This window comes from Hemiscyllium ocellatum, chromosome 9, assembly GCF_020745735.1.
Source record: "Hemiscyllium ocellatum isolate sHemOce1 chromosome 9, sHemOce1.pat.X.cur, whole genome shotgun sequence".
Classification (NCBI taxonomy): Eukaryota; Metazoa; Chordata; class Chondrichthyes; order Orectolobiformes; family Hemiscylliidae; genus Hemiscyllium; species Hemiscyllium ocellatum.
Window position 1 is genome coordinate 95,270,456 of NC_083409.1, and position 22,057 is coordinate 95,292,512.

At 39.9% G+C, this 22,057-nt stretch overlaps 1 protein-coding gene across 2 annotated transcripts in view; it reads left to right on the forward strand.

Annotated features, from left to right (window-relative positions):
* LOC132819165 (rho GTPase-activating protein 29-like) overlaps positions 1-22,057 on the forward strand; it is a 123,301-nt gene that overhangs the window by 75,242 nt on the left and 26,002 nt on the right. For both annotated transcript variants that reach the window (XM_060830579.1, XM_060830580.1), the window contains 9 exons: positions 5,467-5,531; positions 8,861-8,971; positions 9,983-10,063; positions 10,215-10,403; positions 11,065-11,202; positions 11,375-11,565; positions 12,597-12,772; positions 15,216-15,341; positions 20,058-20,156. In XM_060830579.1, the coding sequence (XP_060686562.1) occupies positions 5,467-5,531; positions 8,861-8,971; positions 9,983-10,063; positions 10,215-10,403; positions 11,065-11,202; positions 11,375-11,565; positions 12,597-12,772; positions 15,216-15,341; positions 20,058-20,156 (1,176 nt within the window). The remainder of the gene's footprint in view (positions 1-5,466; positions 5,532-8,860; positions 8,972-9,982; positions 10,064-10,214; positions 10,404-11,064; positions 11,203-11,374; positions 11,566-12,596; positions 12,773-15,215; positions 15,342-20,057; positions 20,157-22,057) is intronic.

Consider the following 22,057-nt stretch of genomic DNA (forward strand, 5'->3'; position numbering starts at 1 on the left):
GAATCACCTTCAATGGATTCTGCTCCTGCTCTTGTGAAATCTCTCTCTAGGCCCTTTTTCTCATTTCCATGCTGACCCTCAATCACAACATTCAAAAGTAAAAGATCAGTGTTGATAGTTCTCAAAGCACGTTTTACAGTGCAATTTGGCTATAATGTCACTGAAGAATTGTGGAACGGTATTTTTGAGAACGCTGGCCTGTGTTCGCAATAGCGTGATTCCAGCGACGATCATTTTACTTGCTTCATTCTGTGCATGTGCTAATGTCGGGGCCAAAGTCTATCGCCTTTCTGCACATGCGCCGATGTCACCTGCCATCAGAGCATATGAGAGGTCCAGTCCTATACATTGAACCGCTTGATCTCAAAAATTAAACTAATAAATGTTCATCGCACTCCCTCTAAGACAAGAATATTCTTATATAATTCCTGAATAAGCCCTGTATACTTCTGCAGGACTGCATTCCTCTTCTACAGACCATTTGCCTTTCTGACTTGTTCTTGTACCTGCATATCATGCAATCTAAACAGTCAACCACAGCCATCCACTTCTCCAACCACAACTGCACGTGAAGATGATGATGATGATGACCCTCTGTCTCTGCGTTAACAATACTTTTTCAATGTAATGTATTACATTTACTTTTTGTTTTGTTAATAAATATGATTTTAAACCTTCATTCAGGCTGTGCTATGCTTTGTGTCAGGCTTTTGGGTGACTTTTGAGTAATCCTGGGTGTTACTTTTTGCTGGTCTACCCCATAGATCCCGAATTTTCCCAGAGATCCCATTATTTCTATTAAGTGAGGTTTTGCTAAAACACAACTACAGAGTTATAGGGGAACTACCTGTATCCACATATACATCATCACCAATTCTACCTTGCCATTTACTCTTGACCTTTTCAGTGTCTCTAAATTGTGAAACAATTTAGTACTACCGCAGATATTTCATCCAACTAATCATAGCCTCAAACTTTCTAATTGTCTTTGGCCTCCACCACAAACTCTGCTTTTTAGATATCGACACCTCTCCCTGAAAATTGAGGAGAAACCTAACTGTTTGCAACCTTTGATGTCATATTTGATTCCCTGACAAGCTTCCAGTAACATATCATGCCATCATTAATGTAATTGGGGAACAGTATTTTCAAGAAGGCTTGCCAGTGTTCGCAATAATGCGATTCCAGTGGTGATCATTTTAGTTGCTTCGTTCTGTGCATGCGCTGATGTCAGTGCCAAAGTCTCCGCGCCGTTCTGCACATGCACCAATGTCAGCTGCCATCAGAGCAGACACCTCTGTAGTGTCACTGGTCTCCAACCCTTCCTCGCTCATCTAATGCTGAATCATTCCTCAATTCCTTTATTACCTAGACTTTACTGTACATATATATATGTGCCAGCAACCTGCATTCTACCCTCCATAAACCTGACACTATCTAAAGTTCTGTCTCTGTTCTAACTTGCACCATTTTTCGCTCAGCCATCATATGTAGACTGACCTAAATTGAATGACTCGCAGTTAAGAATTCCTTCCCTGAACCTCTTAGGTCTCTACCTCACTTTCCTCTGGAAAACTGTCTTTAAAATGACTTCTTTGGCCAAATGTTTCATCATCTATCCTAAAATCTTTTATGAAGGTCACTGTTTATTTTAACAAGGCACGTCATATGAATGTTTTAAATGTGATTTGTTAAATACTAGCTGTTATCTCTTGTTTACCCGCTGTTGTGCCACTGGAAACAGCTGTGCTTGATCAATATTGTTGATTGTGAAAATTTGCCAAATCTTCCTTCAATGTTTCTGCTCCAAGGTGCACATCTTCAGTTTTTGCTCTTTCTCTCCATGCAGTGTTCCTTTCCCATACGATTTGAGTATACCTCCTCTGTAATCTCCTTTGAGGTGTTATATATCGCTTTACAATGCTTCTGTGAAGGACCTTAGAAGGTTCCGTTTTGTTAAAGATGGTGATTGAATATAAATCCACTTTCCTTTCTATTCATTCCTATCTATCCATCTCCTTCCTCTTGTTACGGAGGAGAAATGGTTGAACCCCTCTGCTAAGTAGACTGAAACCCCAACCCCAATCTGTTATGACGGGAGCAGAGGTTCCCTTCTAATAATTAAACCCAAAGCACCCAGAGGAGCTCACCTTGCTCCTCACAATCTGTTAAACGTGGTTAAATGAATGGAATCCTTGATACTCACTTTATAAGTAACAAGTAGCAATTTATTTATTTAACCATGAACAAATTAACAGACTTACTAACAATCCAAACAATTCCCCCCTAACTACTAATTAGTTTGTAACTGTACTAAATTATAGTACTAAAGTATGTGTTCCAATAAACAAAGATCCTACTTATATAAATCCAAGTAATAAGAAAACAATAAATTAAAACTTAGTCTCTGAAAGTTGACGTAGAATGTGTCTTCCAGAATGCTTTGTCTTCTCTGCTGTCTCTCCAGCCTTTCTTCTGCTGATCTCAAGTCACAAATGTCTTTCTTCTGCTGATCCTGCTGTAATTTCTTCTGTGAAAACTCTTAGCTAGAAGTGTTGCGGTATCTATTCTGCTGATTTTTTTTCGAGAGCTTAGTTATTTTGTGTGAGAGCTAAGTTTTTATTTATTTCTCAGAAAGCGGGTTTGTACTCATTTCAGATGACAGTTGGCTCTCACACCGATTTTGAAAAACTCTCTGCTTATATACCATGGATGACATATCAATTTCCTTCCAATAACATTGGTATGACATTGTCAAAACCGTCAGATTTAAATTCAGTTGGCTTTTCATTTTTAATTGGCTGATTCAAGCCAGTTGCCAAAACATCAAAACAAGCCAATTGATACATGTTTCAATTTCAGAACTGTCTGTAATCTGCAGCTGCTTACAGACACATTTTTCTGCATAAATGTCTAAGCTTAGTAAAGCACTTTATCTCTTAAGGCAACCATGCACTCTTTCCTCCTATCATGTTTGCAAACAATTCTAGCTTTCTGCCTTCCAATTCATGATTACTCTACACAATCATGAGTGGGGGGTTATGAGTGTCTGAGAGAGTGTAAACACACACACGCATACACATATACACTCTCTCTCACAGACACTCACAAGCCCCCACCCCAGACATACACACAGGCACTCCTATACACACACACACACACACACACAGAAACACACGCACACATACACACACACACACATCCCACACTCATACATGCATCCTCTCACCGACTTAGACCACTTAAAAACACACACACACACACACACACACACACACACATATATATCTTTGTGGGGTGAATTTGTACTTGCAGAGTTACATTGTACTTTGCTCAAAAATCTATGTAAGACTCTGTTAACTAATTTTTTTAAATGAGAAGCAGTCTAATCATTATGGCACAGACAACAGCACACACAGGGCGAACACCTTCAACACATTATCTGGGCTGACACCAATTGTTACAGTTAACCTGAGAATGTAACTTTTTAAAAACATTTTGTGATTTACATATGAAAGAAGTGAAGCTATCATGGTCATTCCAACAGATGAGAGACTTAACAAACAAGGTATTTTTCAATGTATAATTTTAGTTACATCATACTGTAAACTTTTGCTATAAATTCTGTGTCTTGCAATTGTGCACTCCACAATCACTTGATGAAGAAGCAGCGCTCAGAAAGCTAGTGCTTCCAGTTAATTAAACCTGTTGGACTATAACCTGGTGTCGTGTGATTTTAACTTTGTACACCCCAGTCCACACCAGCATCTCCAAATCATGTCTACTATAAAGTTGAGATAGATGAAGAAATCAAGTAGGGAATTTAGAAGGAATTTAGTGTAGAGAATGGGAAACTAGCTACTACAGGAAGTAATTGAAGTGAATTGTACAGATATATTTACAGGCAAGACTGGATAGGAATTGCATTTTGGTAAAATAAACAAAGGCAAGACTTATGCATATAAAGGAGTGTTGTAGATCAGGGAGACCTACGGGTTCAGGTACATAATTCTTTGAAGTTTGCATCTTCTATAGACACGGTTAAGAAAGTGTTTTGCACACCTGCCTTCATTGCTCAAATCTTTGGGACATTATGTTGAGGTTGTATTTGGCATTGGTGAGGCCTCTTCTGGAGTACTGTGCCTAGTTCTGGTCTCCCTGTAGTGGGATTGATATTATTAAGCTAGAGAGGGTTCAAAAGAGATTTACTAGGATGTTGATAGGAATGGAGGATTTGAGTTATGGGGAGAGGCTGGATAGGTTGGGTCATGTTTCATTAGACTGTAGAAGGTTGAGGGGTGACATTATAGAGGTTTATAATAAATAAGGTAAACGGCAGGTGGCTTTTCACTAGAGTGTGCAAATTCAAGACTGAGGGACATATTTTTAAGGTGAGAGGAGAAAGATTTAAAAAAAGACATGAGGGGCAATGTTTTTACAGAGTAGAGTGGTTTACGTGTGGTATGAACTTCCAGAGGAAGTGGTCAATGCAGATGCAGTTACAACATTTAAAATAAATTAGATAAGTATATGAATAAGAACGGAGGGATATGAGCCAAGTGCAAGGGCCGATGGAACTAGTACAGTTCGAAGGGTTTGTTTCTGTGCTGTATAACTCTATGAATATGAGTGGGGCTGAGGGTTATGCTGTTAGTTAGCTATGGAAATATATGAAGTAATTCTAATCGAGCATAAGCACCAACTGAATTGTTTGGACTAAATAATCTATTTTTATGCTCTATTTTTAACCTGTGCCATAACCTATATAATTATTCTCCCTGTTTTTTTTTCAAAGCCTATCTTTGTGATATTTGCAATCTTTCAGTTCCCAGCAGTGCCTAATTGAAGTTGAATATTTTTGACTAGAACCTTTGCAATTTGTAACTCATGTTTCTCTCTGCTACATTTCATCTGGGCTTGTATAACTTCATGACTTTATTGTGAAATTGGTAGCATCCTTTTCTTACAAAATACTTACTTAGTATCTCAGGCATGCTGCCTGCTGCCTCAAGAGGATTACAATTTTGGTTCCTACTATCAGCCCCACTTTTGCTTTGATTATCCTTGCCTGGTGGGGAGTGTTGACCAAATGGTATTATCACTACATATGAATATAGATACCCAGCTAATGTTTTGGGGACCCATTTTTGAAACCCGCCATGGCAGGCAGTGAAATTTGAATTGAGTAAAAAAAAGTGTAGGTTTAAGAGTCTAACAATGTACGTGAAATTATTGTTGATTGTCAGAAAAGCCCATTTGGTTCACCAATGTCCTTTTAAGGAAGGAAATCTACCACCACTACCTGTCTGCCTACATGTGACTGTAGATCCATAACAGTAACTGTTTGACTCTTACTTGCCTTCTAGGCAATGATGGATGATCAATAAAAGCTGGCCTAGCCCGCGATGCCATCTTGTGAATGAATTTTATTTCTAACCATTTTTTTTATTTTTGTTAAACATCCAGATATGGAATATGCAAGAAGCTTTTCAAAATTGGCAGAGTCAGCTAAGACCTTTATTGGACAACAGGTAAATATGACACTGCCTAATATTGGGGAATGCAAGAGCTGTTGCAAAATATGCTCTTCAGTTATCAACATGCTGTTTCTTCTGAAGTCATTTTGTGACACATGTAGACAGGTAGCATAGTGGTAATATCATTGAATTAGTAACCCAGAATCCAGGGCTAATGTTCCAGGGATGTGGGTTAGAAAGCCATGATGGCATATGGTGAGTTTTTTTTAAGAAAGAGCTGGCCTATTGGAGCTGATGTAACTACTGTTGGATTATCATTAAAATCATCTGGTTCACTGAAGCCCTTTAGTGAAGTTAACATCTGCCATCCTGACCTGACCGGGCTTTTGCGTGCCACCAGTCTCTAGTATGGTTAGCCCTTAACTACTGTCTAGACAATTGGGAATGGGCAATAAATGCTGGCCTATGCAATCAACATGCACATTCCATGAACAAATTCAAGAAAAAGATTACAAATTGAGAATTTAGTAAGTGAGCAATTCATCTAAGTCACACATGTTTAGGAGTGAATGAGCATTGGATATATGCACAAACTTCCTACAGTAGTAAATCAGGCACAAAAGTTTTTAGGAGTGTCATAAGTGAAGTGAATCAGTTCTTAAATTCATTCAGAATACTGATTAATACAGCTTATAATTGATAAGGCTGCCACAGTAGGGGAGAAAGGATAGTTGGCTGGGTAGGATAGGTGAGCTGAAGGTCTTCTGACCAAAATTTGATCCAAGAGCGTCAGAACTAGGAGCAGGAGTAAGCAGTTCAACCCCTTGAGGCTGCTCTGCCACTTGATACAATTATGGTTAATCTTGTCTCAGCTTCACCTCCACTTTCTGTCTGCTTTCATAACCTTTCAGTCCTTCCATCCCCACCTCCCAGTCATTAGCATAGATTGTAAACAGTTGAGGCCTGAGAACTGAATCCTGTGGCACACCACTAGTTATATCTTGCCAACCAGAAAAAGACTCATTTATCCCAACTCTTCTCTCTATTGGTTAACCAATCCTCTGTCCAAGTTAATGAATTACCCCAAACCTTGTGTATAAACTTTCTGTGCAGCACCTAATTAAATACCTTCTGGAAGTCCAGGCATGCTATATGGTCAGGATCTCGTTTATCCCTGTCATTTACAACAACTTCAAAGAATTCTAGCACATTGTTAAACATGATTTACCGTCACAAGATTTACCTTCACAAAACCATGCTGACTCTGATGGAGTTTGTTTTGACTTTCCAAATATTCTGTTATTGCTTCCTAAATAATGAATTCCAACAATTTCCCATGTTAAACTAACATGGCCTGTAGTCTCTGAGGAAAGTACACTGGACCAGAAACCAGAGAATCTGTAAAATGTATCATAATGTTTTGGCCTTTGGATTGCTTTAAAAAGTGAGATAGATGGACATGGGTTAATGCTGAGAAGTTCTTACATATATTTTGAAAAAAGGTCAAAGTCATTCAAGAACTAAATGTGCCAGTTCCGAGAGGAAATTTGACTGCAAACAAGAGCTTGGAAGAACCCCTGCAGTATCAATAGAATAAGATGATTATGCTTTTGGGTTTATGACAAATATTGCAAAAATAAATTAAGCCATTATTTTTGTTTTGACTTCAAAGCAGAGAATTCAAAATTCAGTTGGGAAACATCAAGAATTTTGTTCTGAAGCAAATTTTACTTTCATTCACAACAAGAGTTTGTTCAATTCAGGGACACCCAGTCATTGCAGCAGCAATGGTTTCCCTAATTTGTGGAGTTTCCAGGAGATAGCGAGAACTGCAGATGCTGGAGAAGTCAGAGTCAATAAAGTGTGGTGCTGGAAAAAGCACAGCAGGTCAGGCAACATCTGAGGAGCACGAGAATCGACATTTTGGCTTAACCCCTCATCAGGACTGGGGAGAGGAAGGAGGCCAAGAATTAAATGGGAGGGTAGGGCTGGGGGAAAGATAGTTGGGATTGCAATAGGTGGCCGAAGATAGGAAATGATTGTGATAGGTCGGTGGGAAGCGTCGAGAGGATAGGTGGGAAGGAAGGTGGGCAGACAGGTCAGATCAAGAGGATGGAGCCAAGTCAGACGGTTGGATCTGGGATGGGGAGGGGAGGTTTGGAAATTGAATTCAATGTTGAGGCCATGTGATTGTAGGCCCCCAACGTGGAAGATGAGGTGTTCCTCCTCCAGTTTGTGGGTGGCCTTGTTTAGGCGTTGGAGGAGAACCAGCATGGACACATCATGGGGGTAATGGGAGTGGGAGGGGGAGTTGAAATGAATGGCTACAGGAAGGTGGGGTTGTTTGGTGCGTATAGACTAGATATGTTCCCTGAACCATTCCACAAGTAAATGAGGTTTGAGGATATGCAAGTAAATCACTGTCGGATTTGGAATGATCCTTGGGAGCTTGAATGGAGGTGTGGGAGAAGGTATCGGTGCAGGCTTTGCACCTCTTACGGCAGCAGGGGAAATGCCAAGTGTGGAGAGGGTGTTGGTGGGGAATGTGGACCTAACAAATGAGTCACGGAGGGAGCAGATAGGGGTAGGGAGGGAAATGTATTTTTGGTGGTGGGGTCTGACTGTAGGTGGCGAAATGGCAGAGGATGATGTGTGAATTTCGAGATTAGTGGGATGGAATATGATAACTACGGGGAGTCCCACCGATCCACTCCATATGTCCCACTGATCTAACACAATCACTTCCTCCTACCTTAACCCACCTATCGCCATCCCAGCTATCTCACCCCCATTTATATTTTAGCCCCCTTCCCTCTCCGCAGTTCTGATGAAGGTTTAAGCCTAAAACGTCAACACCCTCTGCCTGACCTGCTGTGCTTTCTCCAGTATTACACTTTATTGACTTGAGAAGTTTCCAAACAAGTAGGGTTTGGGTTAGAAATCTTAAGTGTTAGAATTTGAAAAAGTTATGTCATCAGAGTTATGAAGTGTTCATGCAATCAAACTTGCAGGAATTGTGATGTTGTCTCTACAGTTCACGAAAGAGAAACTGGAAGGGGTCAGTTAAGCATAAACTCAACTCTGAGTTCGGAGTATCGTACCTTCCCAATTGAATCTCTGTATTTTGGTGTTGGATATCAATTTGAAACTTAATTTTAATGTTTGTGTTAGCATTTCTCTAACTCCAATATTGGACAAGAAACAACCATACCAAGCTATGTTCTGCTGTTAAAGAACATCAGCAGCCTTGTTATTATGTCTTAGCGACTAACTCCGATATTAATTAACCAAACAAATTAAACATAATACAGGTCAAATTTGATGTTTGACTTGTCCAGTACTACCATTAGCTGGGATCATATTTTTATTTTATTTTTGAACAGGAGCACATGCCATTTCAATCAGTGTATTTGTCTGCTTTTGACTATGATGTTGAGTACTGTCAAGCTCTTCTTCAAACTGGAGCAGGCCTCCAATCAAATAAATTTATTCAGGTGAGACATTTGCATGGTTTAACTTCATTTTGCTGAGGGAAGTCTTGATTGCAGTTGCAACATTTAAGAGGCATTTGGATGGGTATATGAATAGGAAGGGTTTGGAGGGATATGGGCAGGGTGCTGGCAGGTGGGACTAGATTGGGTTGGGACACCTGCTCGGCATGGACGGGTTAGACCGAACGGTCTGTCTCTATGACTCTATAATGATTTTTCTTTTATTATTACAAGTTCAAATTTACTGGTATTTCGTGACGCCAGTTTCCCATTGAAATACTAATACAAGGGAAGTTTGTGTTCACTAAATACTGGCTCAACTTTTGTTTCGAGTTTATTTCCTAATTTGTTTACAGGTTGTTCTGGTACAATGTGTGTTTCGTCAATGCAAATTGGCTATAGTGCGATTGACAAATTGTGAAGATTGTTTGGATAACATGAACTTTCTGCTGAACGGATATAGTGGTCTTCTACAGCATGATTTTCTATAGTGGCTTTTCATAATGCAATTTTCTATAGAGCAAGGTTGCAGAGGAACAACTGTCACATTATAGCAGAACGACCTGTATTGTTTTTTTCCGAGACTTGTCAAACCATTCCAGTTTCTTCTTAATTTTGGAGATATATGATTTTCATTTCTTTGTCTCATTCTCTCATTCCCTACCACTTTTGATCTCCATATGATTATCCTTGAGTGGATAGGCAAGTGATCTACTAAAGGCATTCAGTAATAATATGGGAAACGAACAGTTTATTTTTCTTCTTCATTCCTTCTGTTTAGTATCTCATCTAAGTAATTTATTTCCAGCTTGTGTTTTTTGAATGTGTAAAGTTGTCTCATATCTCCATAATCTTGAATGTGGGACGATATTGGGTATTTAACAACATTTGAAAATTGCAGTTCAACTCTTGAAATATGATAAACTGAACTCATAATTTTTATAGTATGTTTAAAACTCAAAGTTGTCAAATGTTGTTACAAAACACCACCTTTGTTCCTCTGTGTTTTTGCAGCCACTTCTGTTGCGAAGGAATGAACTGGATAAGCAACGTAAAGAAATTAAAGAGCAGTGGCAGCGAGAACAAAGAAAAATGGTACAATGTTCTATAATGTTTTAAGATGAACATAAGTCTTTCTATAACGCAATTTTAAAATTTAATCAGTTTTCTGACTTGCTCTTCATTCGTTGTTTTTAAAAGAACTGCGTATTCTCTAAATATTAAAATACTTTTCTGTACTTGTCAGCATGAAGCAGAAACATCCCATAGGAAAGCAAATCTATTATACCTTCAACGCCAAGAAGAGTATGAGAAAGCCAGGTCTTCTACAGTGCGAGCAGAAGAGGAACATTTGAGTTTCAGTGGTGGGATAACTGGAATGTACAACAGACAACTTGAAAAAAAAAGAAAACTGGAAGAAGATGCCTTACAAAAAGTAATTGTTTAAACCATATTGTAATTTGCCACAGTTTTGTTTTGTCTGTCATCTTTAGGAATGTTGCCTGTTTTAACACATTTTAAGATTTTGAATTGTATATTTAATTGATTCAGCTTCATAGTAACATAATTATATTGCCTGCAATTTGATGATTAAAATTATTAACTTTCTGAGTTGCAGAGTGAAGATTTCATTCAAGTAATCCCAATTTAAAATTTTACAGTACTCAACTGTTAAAGTTATCTATACAGTTATTTTTCCCTTCAGTCTATGCTTCCCAAACTTGTATCTAGTGTAACCCCATGTTCATGCCCATCTTGCCTTCCCTTCATTTTCCATATTGCCATCTCCCACCTCCTTCAGAGCAGTTGATAAAAGGGTGTGTAGAATGAACACTTGCCTTTTCACGCAGTGCTGTCATGCAACAGATCTCTGTGTGGAGTTGGTCAGGTACATTGCTCATGAAAAACAGACATGTTTTTCAGAGGCCACACAGCTGTCAGAGCAGCCTAAGCTTGTTGACAGTCACTTCTGCTTTGGAGCTTGTGACCCCAAAATCTTGTTTGGGAACCCGCCTTAAAGACTCAATTACTTTGAACATTTGAGACAATAAAAATTGAATCCGTGCACAATTGATCGTTTTAAAACTGTTTTGCAGGCTGAAGAAGCTGAAGAACATTTCAAAGCTTCTATATTAGATGCCAATGAAAAACGAAGCAATATGGAAAACATCAAAAGTGATATACTTACACAATTACGTGAATTAGTCTACCAGTGTGATCTTACATTAAAATCGGTAAGCTTCTGTCCTGTAAATGATGGTTGCGTAGTTATAATTTGTAATTATAGAAAGAATATGTTTGTGAAGTTCACAAAATTTTCTAACTTCTTAAAAACATTGTCACTTAAGTTGCAGTACTACTACCTTTTACAGGAAATATTTCAATAAGAATAACTGACTCTTTCAGGTGACAGTCAACTTGTTTCAGATGCAGCATGCCCAAGTAGTTTCCCTTCCTGTTAACTATCAATCTCTTTGTGAAACTACCAAGCTTTATGAACCCGGACAACAGTATTCAGAATTTGTCAAAAGTTTGCCAAAGGAAGAAGGTTCGATGGAGCCATACTTATTTCAATATTCAGTTTCATCAAATGGTGGGTAAGTAATGACTCTCAACTGCTCCCTGAAATCGTGTGGTAAGCTACTCAGTTCAAGGGCAGTTAGGGTTGGGTACCAAATATACTGTCAATATCCCATTGAAAAATACATATATTGAAGTGCATTGACAGCTGGTTTTAAATAATTTGGAGGAAGAATTTATCTGCAAGAGTATGACTATGACCCTCAGAAAATTCATGTGTTATAATAAAGTCAACCTGTTGTGCCAGAGATTGTAATGTGAATGTTTTGTTTGTGACTTTCAACTGTTCTTGGATTGAATTTTTATTTATGATGCAGCCTGCTTGAATTGAGAAAACTTCTCAGTTTGATTCACCTGCATTGGGAAAGGCATGATTTACGCACTGGGGAATTTGAGGTAGAGTTGCAAGATGTAGTTAGGTCTGCCCATTGAATTCAGAGCAGATAAGGGCTACTGAATACTGATAGCCCATCTCTTTTCTAACAGTAGTTCTCAGTTCTTTTTGTTTATATGAGGTGCCAAGACCTTCTCATACATTATTGCCTCCTCCGTTCCACTTTTTGTCTTGCACTCATCCTAGTGGCCACTCGTACATCACACGCCAACTCATTTTTCTCTTCCCCCCTCCAGCATCATGCTTTCTACCCTTACATTCTCCATGCCTGTTCAGCCAGTATGCACCATTAGTAGATCTTGGGAACCAGTTCGAGATCTAAATGTTGGGAACAAATCTGTCTGTTTATGAAAGCCCTAATCACAGTGTTAAAGCCCCCTAAAGTAAAAATCCCTTACCAAAACAAATACAGCAGCAAAAAAATTAAATTGCTTAGAAAAGGTGATAGAAAGACATCCAGATCTGGGTCTCGCCCACCTTTTTTTAAGTTTTGCTCGTCAGATATGTATCGTGTTTATTCAAAATGAAGTGAGGTTACCTTCCAATGCTATTCTTCCCTCACTCCCCTTCTCTACTGCTAAACCTTTACACATACATTAATTTCAATAAAACTGAAAAATATTTCCTTACACCAATGTTTTCTTTCCTCTCTAGGCTTCCATTTCTTAAAAGAACAACAAATAGCCCTCATTCATCACAAGGAAATTTGTCACAGACTTCAGGAACCTCAGGTGATCTTACTGTTCAGTCACCTGATGTTGAAAGTCTTCATCATATTAGATCAACTAATCCCGGAGAGAAACCATCAAATAACACTTCTGATCTACAAGGTGTTGGAACTTTTTTTTTTACATGTAATATGTTCAATTCTTAATGTATAATTGCTTGAACATTAGGTCTTAGAGATTCGGTTATGTGTTTGATGATGTATTAGACACATAATGTGTTCAACATGCTTGATGAAATGCCTTGGACATTTACAGAAAATAATTCTTTTTTCAGTAATGACATATTTTCATTGGGTTCATTTTAAATATTCAGGAGAATATTTGGCTAAAGAGATACTTTGTTAATAGGGTGTGCTTTTTGAAATCGGCTAGGCGAAAGTGATGACTGCAGATGCTGGCGATTAGAGTCAAGAATGTGGTGCTGGAAAAGCACAGAGGTCAGGCAACATCTGAAGAAAAGGAAAATCGACGTTTCGGGCATAAGCCCTTCATCAGGAATGAGGCTGGGAGCCTCGGGGGTGGAGAGAGAAAGGGAGGAGTGGGGCAGGGGAGAAGGTAGCTGAGTGCGCAATAGGTGGATGGAGGTGGGGGTAAAGGTGATAGGTCGGGGAAGGGTGGAGGTGTTGAAGTGTTCAGCCACAGGGCAGTGGGATTAGTTGATATGGGTGTCCTGGGGATGAAAGTGGCTTGCCACTGTCCTCTTGGATAATTAGGTTCCCCTGACTTCCCCATGCATCCTCTGGAAAAAACAGATCACTTCATCCTCTTGTCCCTCCCACCAGTGGGAGCCAGTGCTGTTCTTTCTGCTTCCCTTTCATTGCTCTTGAGACAAAGAAGGACCCCTAGCAAGGTGTTGGTGAACAAACCACATTCTTTATGCTGGTCCTTCTGTAAAATGCATAGCTAGGTATTTTATCAGAATTTCCAGAATAAATGTAACTAGTTGAAGTTTTGGAAAAATTCCCTAGGAAGTCACCTGATGTATTGCTGAGGTCCAATTTTAACTTTAAGCAGTCATATTTCTCTAGGAAATCAACAGTGAAGCTGATACGATCAGTAGCATTTGATTAACTCCTGTTCAGCTTATGGTCATTACGTGCAATATCCATTTATTTTGCTAGTTTCACCCAATTTGTTTTGGAATAGAAAACACTTTAACGCTAGGTAACTTAGAGTCTTCAAACAAACATGGTCTCCATGGGAATTTCAGATTGCTGCACAATTTTGAAGGATTGTTGATTAGGAGAGTTTAGGAAATAAACTGTTCACTAAAATTGCATACAATCAGTAATGAGTGCTTAATTGTCAATTAGCACACTCCTAATCATTTAGCTGTTACTAGTATTGGCTTCAGTTCCCTAACCAACTTGGCAGCTGCATCAAACATTGTCCAATCCAGAATTGCAGCTTTAGACCTCACCTTCGTCACTTCTTTGGAGTTTAAAGCTTTGTCCAAAATTGTGCATCATTCCATTACTTTCTCTTTCTCTTTTTCCCACCCTATCCATGTCAACAAATACGAGTTACAGTTGCAAAGTAATGAACATAATGGAGTCAGAAATGCAGAACTAAGTTTAGGTAAAATGGTCAGGATCCCTAGAAGTTAAGTAATGCTGTCAGCTATTTGCTGCCATTAAGAGCCTATTGTCTACCAGGCGAAGTGTCCACCATGGGCACTTTGCTTGCTTAATGAGTATTCCAGCTGAAGAGACCTGAAGCTGTGAATGTTAAAATTATGAAGAGGAGCACAAGAAGAGCTTCTTTGAGCTTCACAGGAGTATCTTGGGGTCCTCTGACTCAAAACTCCAATCCCCTACCCTAACCGACATTTCCTGCGATTATCAAAGTCATGTTGGTCACTTGGTTTGAGCCAGTGAGTTGTATGTAGGCATCCATTTTGGATGTAAAGTGCAAATTATCAAATAAATATCATTGGAGTATGTTGCCATTGATTGGTCACTGGATGATTTAAAATCTATCCCGTTAATGTAAACTTCCTTGGTACAGTATCTTAAATATAAATATACCAGTTAGTGGTTTCTACCAGAATACCATATTTAATCTATGTAATTATAATTCTAGACGTAAAAATAAACTGTTAAAACCAGACCTGTATAACTAATCCTGTTGTAAATTTCCCGTCTAAATTATCTCCTTATCATTTTTGCACTCAGATCTCTTCTACTGTATTGAAGATATTAATTAATTTCATACTACTACACATACTATTTTCATTAGTCACTAGAAATAATTAGGTGCTCAACATGGAATCCATGTCAGATATTTGTCTCTTTTTCACTCGAGGTCTGATCAACAGACAGCATTCCATTAGGTTTTGCAGTATGAAATATCAATTGTCCATCTTCTTTTGTACCACCAAACACTATAGTTCATTGTTACTGCATTTCTTTCAGTTTTAGTATTACTTGGGATATAATTTTTCTTTTGCTTTATGAAATGATCTGTTGTGTGATGATCTGTTGTCTGACTGAATCAGGTGATATTATCAGTTGTGTGCCATTACCAATGCTTTTTTTTTCAACAGTCCGGAATCATATGCCATTTAGAGCTTGGTCCTCCGTCACCCAGGGGAGTGGTATGTATAGTGATTCAGAAAGTGGAGGAGGAAGCAGTGAATCACGCTCAATGGATTCACCCTCTGCTAGTCCAGGTGTGTAACCAGAAGCTTTTATTACAAATATTACATTCTGGATGATTTTCAGTTCATTAGTTTTAGATAATTTTTCAAACACACTTATATTTTAATCAGTTAGTTGGTTAGCTCAACTGGCTAGACAGCCGGTTTGCAATGCAGGGTGATGCCAACAGCATGAGTCCAATTCCCTCACTGACTCAGGACACTATTAAGGATTCTTCTTCTCCAACCACTCCCCTCACCTGAGACGTAGTGACCTTCCGGTTAAACTACCACCTGTTGTGTCTGTCTCTAATGAGAGAACAACCCTATTGTCCAGTATGGTGACATACTTTCATTACCCATTTGCTAGTGAAGACATTCTACTAATCCTTAACTTAGATTTTGTTAATCTGTTTAAAATTTTAGAAAGACTTGGAAATTGAATATTACAAAATTTAATGGATAAAGGAGTTACTTCTCTAGTTGCTAACAGTATTGAAGTAAGACATAGGGGTCATCAAGTAAGCTCCACCATTCAATGCAATCATAATTGACATGACAGTCCTCAAGTCCATTTTCCTGTCCTATCCCCATAAACCTTGAATCCCTTCCTGATTCAAAATATGTCCATCTCAGCCTTGAATATACTTAAGCAGACTCAACAGAACTCTACAGTAAAGAATTGCACACACTGACTATCTATAAGAGAGAACAGCCTTCCTCACCTCTGTCTTAAATGGGAACCCTCTTCCTCTGAGATTATGATCCCTGATTCCAGACTCTCCCACAAGTGCATCTACTTTGTCAAGCCTCCTAATAATCTTACGTTTCATTCAGTCCTAGCAATCTAAGGATAAGAGATCTGAGGATGAGAGATCAAATCTGTGCACCATATCCTAGATACAGTCTCATCAAGACTCTCCAGTTACACCTGTACTTGAATCACTTTGTAATGAAGCCAACATTCCAGTTACTGTCATTGCTACTTGATGCAGTTTAAAGGAGATGTGCAAGACAAGTTTTCACACAGAAGGTGGTAGATGCCTGGAACAGTTTGCCATGGAAGGTGTTAGAAGTAGATGAATACTCATGTTTAAGAGGCACTTGGACAGATATGAACAAGCAGGAACTAGAGGGATATGGACGATGTGTAGGCAGATAGTATTAGTTTAGAATGGCATCATGGCTGGTGCTGACATGGTGGACCAAAGGGTCTGTTCCTGTGCTGTAATGCTGTGTATTCTGTGTCTTCTCTCATTCTCCTAAACTCCAATGATTACAGATCCAAACTACTCAACATCTCATTAAGACAATCCCTCCATTCCAAGAAACAATCTAATGGACCTTCTCTAACTGCCTCAAATTCCAGTATATTTTTCCTTAAATAAATGGACTAAAGCCCCACCCCCTCCCATTTCTCTCTCCACCCCTGAGGCTCCCAGCCTCATTCCTGTCCATGCTGACATACTCATTCAGTGGTAGGGAAACTATTAGAGAAAATTCTGAAGGAAAGAATTAATTTCCATTTTAGAGAGGAGAAAGTGAGGTCTGCAGATGCTGGAGATCAGAGCTGAAAATGTGTTGCTGGAAAAGTGCAGCAGGTCAGGCATCCAAGGAACAGGAAATTTGACGTTTCGGGCATAAGCCCTTCTTCAGGAATGAGGAAAGTGTGTCCAGCAGGCTAAGATAAAAGGTAGGGAGGAGGGACTTGGGCGAGGGGCAATGGAGGTGCGTTAGGTGGAAGGAGGTCAAGGTGAGGGTGATAGGCTGGAGTGGGGTGGGAGTGGAGAGGTCAGGAGAAAGATTGCAGGTTAGGAAGGCGGTGCTGAGTTCGAGGGATTCGACTGAGACAAGGTGGGGGGAAGGGAAATGAGGAAACTGGAGAAATCTGAGTTCATACCTTGTGGTTGGAGGGTTCCCAGGCGGAAGATGAGGCGCTCTTCCTCCAACCGTCGTGTTGTTATGGTCTGGCGATGGAGGAGTCCAAGAACCTGCATGTCCTTGGTGGAGTGGGAGGGGGAGTTAAAGTGTTGAGCAACGGGGTGGTTGGGTTGGTTGGTCCGGGTGTCCCAGAGGTGTTCTCTGAAACGTTCCGCAAGTTCCCAGAGGTGTTCTGGCCTATCACCCTCACCTTGACCTCCTTCCACCTATCGCATCTCCATCGCCCCTCCCCCAAGCCCTTCCTCCCTACCTTTTATCTTAGCCTGCTGGACACACTTTCCTCATTCCTGAAGAAGGGCTTATGCCCGAAACGTCGAATTTCCTGTTCCTTGGATGCTGCCTGACCTGCTGCGCTTTTCCAGCAACACATTTTCAGCTTCCATTTTAGAGAAGCAAGGTTTGATCAGGGATAGTCAGCATGGCTTTGTGAGAAGGATGTCATATCTACTAAGTCTGGTTAAACTTTTCAAAGGTGACCAAGCATGTAGACAAGGGTAGCACAGTTAATATCATTTGTACGGATTTCAGCAAAGCTTTTGACAAAATGCCACAGGAGAGACTGATGAAGAGACATGTTGGATCCAGGGTAATGTGGCAATTTGGATCCAAATTTAACTTAGTGGGAGGAGACAAGAGGTGGTGATAGAAGGCTTTTTGTGTAACTGGAGGCCAGTGCCCAATGGCATACCACAGGGATCTGTGCTAGATGAGTCTTGAGGGGTGTGATAAGTAAGTTTGTAAATGACACAAATTAGTTGCATACTTGACAGTGAGGAAGATGGTCTTGGGCCACAGGAGGATATAAATGGATTGGGCAGATCAGCAGCAAATGTAACTTAACCCTGATGCATTTTGGAAGAATTATCAAGACAAGGGAGTACACAGTGAACAGTAGAACACTAAGAAGCTCACAGGAACAGAAGGATCTTGGGGTGTTTGTACATAAACTGTCCGAACACTTTCAGGGATTTAATAGGGTAGTTAAGAAGATATATGGGACACTCGCCTTTATCAGTCAAGGGTAGATTATAAGAGTAGCTGTGCAGGAATTTGGTTAGACCACAACTGAAGTACTGCATGCACATCAGATCTCTGCACTTGGGGACGGTTGTGATTGTTCTGGAGGGGGTGCAGCGAAGATGTTGACTGGAATGGAATACTTTTTAGCTATGAAGAGAGACTGGATAAACTAGGGCTATTTTCTTTGGCACAGAGAAGTTTAGGGGGAGCCTGAGAATCAAAAAATGTGGTGCTGGAAAAGCACAGCAGGTTAGGCAACGTCCAAGGAGCAACAGAGTTGACGTTTCAGACATAAGCCCTTCATCAGAAATATGGGAATGGGGAAAGTGGCGGGGGGAAGGGCACTGAGAAATAAATAGGAGGGTGGGGGAGCGGGGAAGTAGCTGTGAAGGCAGTAGGTAATTGCAGGTTGGGGTGACGGTGATAGGTGGAGGGGAAGGTGGAGCAGACAGGTGAGAAGGAAGATGGACTGGTAGGACAGTTCAAGAGGGCAGTGGGTTGGATCTGGGATGAGGTGGGGGGGAGGGGAAATAAGGAAACTGGTGAAGTCGATATTGATGCCGTGTGGTTGGAAGTTTCCAAGGTGGAACATGAGGCGTTCTGCCTCCAGTCATCAGGTGGCTTGGATTTGACAGTGGAGGAGGCCTAGGACTTGCATGTCCTTGGCGGAGTGGGAGGGGGAGTTGAAGTGGTTGGTCACAGAGCAGTGGGGTTATTTGGTGCATGTCCCAGAGATGTTCCCTGAAACATTCCACGAGTTGGTGTCCAATCTCCCCAATATAGAAGACACCACATCGAGAGCAATGCACGCAGTAGATGAGGTGTTTGGATGTACAGGAAAATCTCTGCCGGATGTGGAAGGATCCTTTGGGTGAGGAGGAGGTGCGGGCATAGGTTTTGCACCTCTTGTGGCAGCAAGGGAGTGGAGGGTGGGTTTCTCTCAATCGTGATTAACCTGATAGAAATGTACAAGATTGAGGGGATGAACAGGTTGAACAAAAAGCAGCTGTTCCCCTCAGTCAAAATGTCAGTGACATAAGATCATAATGTTAAGGTGAAAGGCAGGAAGCTTTATGGAAATTTGAGGAAAACTTTTTTTCACTCTCAGAGTAGTGGGTGGAGAATACACTGTCTGGGAGGTGGATAACCTCCCAATCTTTAAAACGTACTTGGGTGAACTATGAAGGCTATGGATGTATTATTGGAAAGTGGGACTAGTGTAAATTTAGTGTAGCTTTGGCAATTCAGATATGATGGGTTGCAGGATATTGTGGGTAAATCACCACAAGTCACCTTTAATTCAGCTACTTGTTAAGAAATCGCTCACTATCAAGTACTGAAACAATGATTTAAACTTCTATTGCACATAGCAACCAAAATAAGCCTCAAGTAAGCAAGTTAAGCCTCAAAACTCTTACGATTTAATGTTGGAATTTAGCCACAGTTCCAACCAACAGGGTCTTCAGCTGAATGTGTGCAGGATTCGATCCTTATGCAGTGTTGTTCTTCGAAGTGATATGAAAACACAACTGTAATATCTAGATTGTATTTAAAAAAACTAAAGGAAAAGAGTTCTTATTATCCTTCCTAGATGCACCTATTGATTGTAGTACCACCATTCTTAGATTGCAGTTAGATTAGCCTATTCTGTATGCAGTTGGCAACAACCTTGCTTTGATACATCTGTTCAAGCTCAAATAACTTTTATCTTAAACCGATTAATTTTGATTTTGACCTAGTTTTGCAATAGCTGATAATAATAAATATGGTTGTTTTTAACTAATCCAGGTGATTTCAAGCGAAGGCTGCCCCGAACACCCTCAACAGGCACTATGTCTTCAGCAGATGACTTAGATGAACGAGAACCAACATCACCTTTGGACAATGGTATGTATCAAGTTGCTCTGTATTTGCATTATTATTGTTCTGGTGTTTTGAGATCTACTTAAAGGATAATATTTTACAAATTTACATAAAGCTACAGTCATCCTGACATAGGTAAATTTAAATGTTTGTCTTTGTATAAAGAATGCTAAAAAGGCCCACTAACTCAGGCAACCTTCAAAATTTGCTCAAGTTTTTCTAGTTCATAAAATTCTGTCTTTTTCTGTCATTAGTAAATGCCTGGCATTTTGAAAATGGGTGGACTGAACACCATCCACACAACTGGTTCACCTGAGCCACTTCAGTGACCAAGAGTGACGAGAAGAACAGTGGCTGTATTTATTAAGCATAGTATTATATTTCCCAGGTGTTGTGATATTCTTCTTCATCCTTCAAAGTGAAGTTCACAGTGTTCTTCTTCTGGAGTGTTTAATAGTGTTTTGGAGGGAGCAAACATGATTGCCAGGATTGATCTGCATTCAGAAACCTCTGCTGCAAATCAAACAGAATGCTGAGTTGAATATACTAGATCAGAATTTCCTCTCTTTGCATTTTCTCTTCACTTTTGCTGTGCTTCTTTCAAGGGATACTGCACTTTTTCTTTCCATCTGGTTGCGCAAGATGCAGCGGCCCCAGACAAGCTCCTTCCACAAAAGAAATTGATATTAAAACTTCTAAGTGAAGTCTTCAGAGTGAACTTCTAGATTAGTTCGACTGGTGTGAATATATGCACAGGCTGCCTGGAGAAGATATGCTTTGCTAAGAGAGTGCCATCCATTCTGGCTAAATGACCAGTCCAACTCTGATGTAATTAACTCAATGTGCTGGGGATGCTTGGTATATTAGCTAAAGTGAGCAATGTCTGATCTTTTGTCCTATCATCTGATGTTCAGAAGCTTCCCAATACATGCCTTTATCTCTGTATTCTGATTTGCACTGTCATTTTTAACCTGAGTTGTTCATGTGGCAATACAGAAATTATTACCTTTTTTGAGGTTTCGCTTCTTAATTCTTAACTTAGCTCCTTATTCTGATGTTGCAAAACCACCTCCTTTTTTCATGCCTATGTTGCTGGTACATACATGGACCATAGTAGTTGGATCCTTACCCCTTCCACTGCGAGGTCCCTTCTCAACCTGAACTGTCCTGCCCTGACCTCTCACATCGGGCATGCAACACAATTGACTGGACCTGCACTCTTTTCTGCAGAAACACTATTGAGCCTTCTAACTATGCAATCTCTCTTCTTACCATCCCCACTTTAATGTCTTCTTGGGATGTGTTCAGTTAGTTGATCTGACCTTTAGCCTCCACTCTTGCATCTAATGTTTATTTTGTTTCTAAAGTTGAAAGTCCCTTATTTCTTGGACAATTGGTGCTCCTGTGTTCCTTTACCTGCCTTTTTTGGAGTCATGTGTTTATGTCCCTGAACAATGACTAATCCCTAAGAGATGTGATTGTGACCTGATACAAAGAATGCAAGTAACACACCTCCTTCCTAGTGCATCACATTGTCTGCTGTTCAACTTACAATTCGTAGCTTTGAGCTAAAGCTGCACAAATTTCAAATATTTAATGTGAAAATGTTTGATCTGAATCATATTGGTGCAGACTTTCTTTTAATCAACCTGTTTAGAAATATTATTACACACCTCTCGAGCAGGTGGAACTTGAAACTAGGTCTCTTGGCTCCGAGATGGGGACATTACCACTAGAGCACAAGAGCCCTTTGTCTCCACACTAGTATCCAGGAGTGCTCTCATGCTACAACTGTGGCACATCATCTGTCCTGCTATACTTAAAGTGTTCTAATTTAACTGATTAACTATTCAATTATGTTTACTTATGTTTTGATATTTTTTAACCTTACCATCAGGTGCTATTGTCCAACTGCATGTGAACCT